Source organism: Mercenaria mercenaria, chromosome 1, assembly GCF_021730395.1.
Source record: "Mercenaria mercenaria strain notata chromosome 1, MADL_Memer_1, whole genome shotgun sequence".
In the NCBI taxonomy this organism is placed as follows: domain Eukaryota; kingdom Metazoa; phylum Mollusca; class Bivalvia; order Venerida; family Veneridae; genus Mercenaria; species Mercenaria mercenaria.
Window position 1 is genome coordinate 108267050 of NC_069361.1, and position 6805 is coordinate 108273854.

Below are 6805 nucleotides of genomic sequence, written 5' to 3' on the forward strand. Positions count from 1 at the left end.
TTTGTGTATCTGAATCAAAATCATTTACATTCTAACGTGATCAGAAGATATAAAAAGACAAAATAAAGTGATGCCAACTGTCCGATGATAGTTTTAAAAAAAAATGTTTAAAAAGAAGTCATTAATCAAAACATACGAACTAAAACTAGGAAAGAAAGTGTATCACCTGTATACATTTTGTAAAACTTTGTTAGCACGAATCTTACTTTTCCTAAAATGTGTCCGAAATAATATTAACCCAGATCTATCTGCTGATATTTAAGCAGTAATCAAAGAATTATTGATGACTTTTATTATTGAATATAATTGAAGCAATCCAGAAACCATTTTTGATCCTCCTTTAAAACTGAATGCTTATTTTTTAAGAAAAAAAAAATCTCACCAACCATTATACATTAACATTTGATTAATAAAACATGAAAACGTTGTTATAGTTCCATGTTCTACACATTCTACACATATATACAGATAAGTCTGTATTCCACTTACTAATCTGTTCCTTTATAAAGCTGAAAGAAAAAGTAGCAAGAATGGTACTTATATAAAAGGTTTATGATGTAATACACTTTGTTGCAAAGAGGACCAGCATTGTTACATAGAGGACCAGCATTGTTACATAGAGGACCAGAATTGTTACAAAGAGGACCAGCATTGTTTTACAACGAGGACACCTTTACTGCCTCTACGTCTACAAATAATTCTGTTCCACAAATTACAGTTTAAGAGTTATATACAATTAACTCATTTTCCAACGACAATGTAAATTAATTTCGTTTTATTCACTTTAAATGTAGAACTGCATTCGTTGATAAATATTCAGTTTTGTAGAAGTTTTATGTGGCAGTCGGGAGTGAATTTACCTTTTTTGAGTGTTGATAACAATAATTTATATCTATATATGCAAAAAATAATTTAATTTACTAGTTCTGTATCTTATTTTCGAAAACTTCGTCTTTAATTATTTTCAAAACACAAAAACAAAAATTACTTTGGAACTTCGATGATATCATACTCGTACATTCTAAATATCAGGGCAAAATATTAATGCCTCAGGGAAATCTTTGACCAATGGAAAGGTCTAATACAATGATCCTAACTAATATATCCGACTTCTTTTAAGAATCAAACAAGAAATTGAGTCGAAATTACTATTTCAAAAATTTAATGACTGGCCGAAATGTCTGAAAATCATGCTTGTTTGCAGTTGAATCATGTAACTGTTTTCATTTTAAAAATATTTCCTATTAAAATTATCTACTGCACAGCCATTTCACAAAATGCAGAAATAAATTAAAATGTAAATACACTTTAAACTTATTTGTGTAATTGTGACGCTGTCAGAAAAACATGTTGCCAGCAGCAAGCATCTAAACAAAATTTGACCGTTAGATTTATTGCGCAATCTGTAAATGCTTGTTTAAACAATTTAGCATTCATTTAAGTGGAAATAATTGAAACTAATATGACATCGGTGGGAATCTTGGCATGGCGTTTACCATCCATTTGTTTGATTGTTGTTGATACAATTTTATCGACAAAAATTAAATTAATTTTAACATGGCCTACTGTGGATTTTGTCTTTCTGACAGTTTTGTTCATGAAAAAAAAAAAGAATTTTGTCTGCATTATTAATGTACAAATAGTTTTCATTAAACTGCTGACGGTAATTTTATTGTAAAGATTCTATTAGCAACAGTTTTAGTATATATGTTATTTTTGTTCCCGCGAAATGACGGAACGGACAAAAGTGAAAGATGTAATTTCTCCCCATTAATGACCGTGTATAAGACTTTAAGAAAAGCGAAACGATCTATAACCCGAAAATTTCGGTCTCTTAAAATTATGTAACATATTTAAGAAATGATTAGTTACAAATTTGCCTCTGTTTGCCAACGTGGTACCTGCTGGAATGAGGGGATAGTCTATTACATATACGTGTTATTAAAGATGGAGCACATATGTGCAGATTAATATGGGATTAATCAGCTAGGGTAGAAATGTGTGAAAGAGAAAGTAAACAAATAGAGCATAGCCAGACGTCGACTCCACAAGTTGAACGTTTTTATCCGCTTTGCGGATGAAATAACGCAATACAAATGTTTCAATTTGCATCTGTGAAGTACTGACAGGCGAAGAATGTAAAATAATTATCATAGCGCGATAACTATCGAACGTTTGGACAAGATGTTAAAGATTGTCAACAACCATGAAAACATATCCCGCTAGAATGATTTCATTAGTTAAACCGCGTCCGATTAGTCGATATTCATCGCAGCTCCGCGACTGGGCGGGCTTAAATGTCAGCAATTTTCTGATTGGATAAAATTTGTACGCGGAGAAGTGATGCAGAATCCGATAAAATGCGCTGAAAGACTGTTTTCTGTGTATTCAGTAAATTGAAATTATATTAAACGGATTCTTCAAACGAAATCAGCGGATGTTTGGAAGCAAATGTTTAACAAATTTGAAGGAGTTTAATTGACTTACATTTGACGAAAACAAACTGGCAATGGTGCAATCAGTTTCAATGGAAACTAATCCTCTTTCTCACATGCGTTTGCATCCATTTAGTATAAGATGTGTATTAGGAGAAACCAATAAATGTGACAATGAAGAACAAAAACTTGACGATAACAGAAATGAATATAACATGAGAAAAGAACTTATTGAGAGGGAACGCTCTGAAACACGTTTCAGACAAGTGGACGATCATGGTGACAGCGATTCTAGTTATTGTAAAGAGGAAGACAGTGATGTTGAAATAAATGTTGATGAAGTGAATGTGAACGATGTAAATGACTTTGAAGAGTGCAATAACAATCAAGCAGACGACTTTGGAGAAACATATTCTCCGAGAGAGCAGAATTCACTGGAACAAAATTCAGACGAAGGCGAAATTAAAATGACCAAAAGTTGTCCTAAAAAGGAAGCAGAACCTGATGAGCCTTCAAAGAAACCGGAAAAGCCTCCCTTCAGTTACAATGCACTGATAATGATGGCAATACGGAGCAGCCCAGAGAAAAGACTAACTTTGAATGGTATCTATGAATTTATTATGAAAAACTTTCCGTATTATAAAGAAAATAAACAAGGATGGCAAAACTCTATCAGACATAATTTGAGTTTAAACAAATGCTTTGTGAAAGTTCCAAGGCACTATGATGATCCCGGAAAGGGGAATTACTGGATGTTGGACCCATCTGCCGACGACGTTTTCATTGGCGGTACAACCGGAAAGCTTCGGCGCCGATCGACGACAGCGTCGCGTAGCAGACTTGCTGCGTTCAAACGTATGGGGTTCCCTCATCTTCAGCCGATGACGTATACACAAATGAGTGACAGAAGTGTTCCCTATGGCTGGCCATTTTCACAACTGTACCCCATGCACGGCTCGGCTAATGGAGCAGGTTTAGGTCTGACTTCATTTCCAATGTATCCGTATTACTCTCGTGTGCTTTCTACGGCGGCTGCAGTCGGCAGGGCTGCAAATAATTCAAGACTGAACTTTTCCATGGACAGAATTCTTGGAAATGAGCCGGTAAATTTGAGCAATTCTTCACCAAGCGTTCAGAATTTACAAACTGAAAAATCAGTCGCTAATATGCCGACGTCACCAACGAGAGGTATTGTAAACCCGACGATACAGTCGCTATACCGGCAGGCGGCGTCCCACGGAACTATTTCACCGTGCTTTGTAAATGGAGTAGATCTTAGTGCTTCAAATATGAGGGACTTCAGTATTTCGTCGTCGTCGGCGTTTACGGCGACATTAAAGACATTGGCGGGAAATCACCATGCAAGTGACGTTAGAATTTGATAAATGTTAATTCAATGACAAAGATATCTCGAAATTTTTGTGTTACAAAAGTATATAATGCAAATTTTACGAAATGAAATATAATATTTGCATTATTGTTATATATATTAAATATATATTGTAAATTCGTAGAAAATTAATCTGTCTCACTTTGGAAACAGGTATTTTGTTTGTAACCGGACACATCAAAGAGGAATTTATTTCGAGGTAAATGATTGATTTTCTTGCCAGAAAGTTATGAATATATTGATGCAAATAATAAAAAAGAAATATATTTATTGATTATATATATTTTGCTTTGGCAATAAATGTCAGAATAAATGAACTTACAAGCCCTTTGTTTTTGGAGTATCTATTTTAGTTTCCAGCATATTATTATTTATTTCTAATTGATCTAATTTGCGTATGCACCTCTACGGTGATATTTATCAATTTATTTTTCCCTCTACCTTTTTCAGATACGTTCAGATTTGATATTTTGTTCGAAGTTAATCTTTATCTGCAGAAATTGGCTGTAATAAATGAAGCACAATCTGGAAGAGGTTAGAAATAAATGACTAAACACTGAAAGCGTGATTTATTTTCGACATGATTTTTGTTTTTCATATTTGAAAAAGCAGCTAAACTACTTTCTGAGATAAACGGCGATAAGTCATACATGACTACCTATATACATGACTACCTATATACACACGAACTTTTCTCTTCAAATAAAACTAGAAGTGTTATATCTTTGTAATTTTCATAAATTTACAAAAGGTTTACCTATATTGGTCTTATATAACAGATTAAAAGTCCAGAATATATGCATATTTACAGAAATTAACCATGCCCCCTCCATATTTAAGTTTGTTAAGAGCTTTCTTACGGTTGGTAATAATTAAAGAGGTTTTATTCTTCCAGAAATTGACTTTTCTGTCATTTATATCTTTTCTATCATTAGGTACAGACGAGCTCTTTAAAAAAAAAAAACCGACGGCTGAACGGAATACTGCCGTAACTCTTTCTTTATTTAATATGAGTTACAACAGTTTTACATTTCAACCTCCGACCCGTGATACTTGTTGCATAACTGTAAGTGAAAATTTATAGGTTCAGTATCATATCAAATAAGACTTTTCTGCTCTTGAATTATATTCCTTTAAAAACATAGCCTCATATCAATACAAACTTTTCTATCTAACAGAAAATCTATTTCGGAACTGGGTATATCTATGAAAATCAGGAAAAGGGAATATTGTTTTGATAAAAGAATTGTTTAAGCAATTACATTAAAATGTTTTCAGATTGCTAATAAAAAAGCTTTTGCCAACAATAAGGACCTTATTGTTTTCTTTATCACTTTTTTTTATTTTATTTTACTGTAATTTGGTAAAAATATCGCGAAAAACAAATAATTGTGTTTAGATTTCCGTTGCACTTAGACTGTATTGATTTTTATGTTAAAATCATGTTTGCATTTTCTAGAATGCAAATGAGATTTAATTGTTAGCTTACTAATATACTGATTATTTTCACAAGACTCATGATATTCTCCGGAAAAATATAAGAAAAAGTTCATTGAATGAAGCAGATATACAGCAATGAAGACAAACATGAATTGTTAGTTATGCGTTATAGTGGAATAATAATGTTACTCTCCAAGGAAATATTCGAGTTTGTAACTGCAGACATTTAACAAATTCTAATTCACATATTTTGACATATTTACACAAGCATTATTATACTGATACAGACATTAACACTGAATTTTACCTTTAAAAATGTAACTTCTTTTCTTAGACTTATCTGCATATACTATTGACAATTTCTGTGAATTTTATTCGATAAAATTTTCGAAAGTTTGTTCTTTCTTATTACATTAGGAGTGTAAGTACCTACGAATTTTTAACTTTCTAGAATATAAAATATAACCGATCGTAGTGCTTATGCCTACAACAAGATGTAGGTAAATAAAGCGATTAAAATGCATTATTCAAAATATATGAAGAATGCCCCTGGCCCCGTGTTCACAAAACATTTTCAATCTCAGCCCAGTTTGATAATGATTTATATCTAAACAACATGTTTAAAACTAAATTTTAAGCTAATAACTATTTTCGATTGGCTATTCAGTATTGATGGTCAGTCTCAGATGGAATTTAACCTATAGTTTTAGAAAAAATTATATTAAAATTTCAAACTCAAATTCAGCTGAGACCGAAAAATGTTTTGTGAACACGGGGCCTGGTACCCAAACGTTTTATTGTAATTATTTCCTGTTTGGAGGAAAAGAAACAGAATTTTGGTATCTGTCTTCAAATCAATTGTATGCCCTATAAAAAAGGAGTAAGGAAAAAGTTTTCCAACTGGAAAAGAAAACAAGCATAGCTTAAAAAAGCTAAAAAATGGAAAGTAAGAATAGTTTTTAGTATAATAATAAATGCTGATAGGTAGTTGAACATATTGCTGATGAAGAAATTAGGTTTATTTCAGAGTTTCTTTTTGGAGACTGAATTGCAATTTATACACTTAAAGTGAATCGTTGACACATTTTAGACGAATCATTTTTTCCTCTCAAAAATCAATAAAATATGGGTACTTTGAAAATGACCAATGGTACAAAGTTACTGACATATTAATTTTGCAAGGTATCCTAATATCTAACCAAAAACATATTGTGCAGAAGGGACTAAACCGTTGAAACGCTTTTGAAGTAATGGAGAGAATCAAAATTCTTCTTGCTTTTTATTATTAGTATCTAACACTTATTATTCAACCATTTCGCCGTTTTTCACTGGCATAAAAACATACTATGAAATGAACATGTTGAAAAATATCACCTCTTCTATGGGCGAGTAGCTTTAATTCAGATAATTTCAACTTTTGTAATTTAAGAAGCATTTTTTTCTTCAACTGATTATAACAAGTTTATGTCAGACTTTTAATCATTGTTATACAATACAGACACAACTACAGTAATGTAAGCTACAGACATGAATTTATTGC

General features: G+C 32.1%; 1 protein-coding gene across 1 annotated transcript; it reads left to right on the forward strand.

Moving 5' to 3' along the window:
• The first annotated feature begins 2344 nt into the window (after positions 1-2344).
• Positions 2345-4156, forward strand: LOC123527125 (fork head domain transcription factor slp2-like). The gene has a single exon (XM_045306413.2). The coding sequence runs from the start codon at positions 2510-2512 to the stop codon at positions 3815-3817; it is 1308 nt and encodes a 435-aa protein (XP_045162348.2). The 5' UTR covers positions 2345-2509; the 3' UTR covers positions 3818-4156.
• Positions 4157-6805: the final 2649 nt, after the last annotated feature.

Excerpts from the sequence above, each read along its gene's own strand:
- LOC123527125 (XM_045306413.2), top strand. The coding sequence starts at position 2,510 with ATGGTGCAATCAGTTTCAATGGAAACTAATCCTCTTTCTCACATGCGT.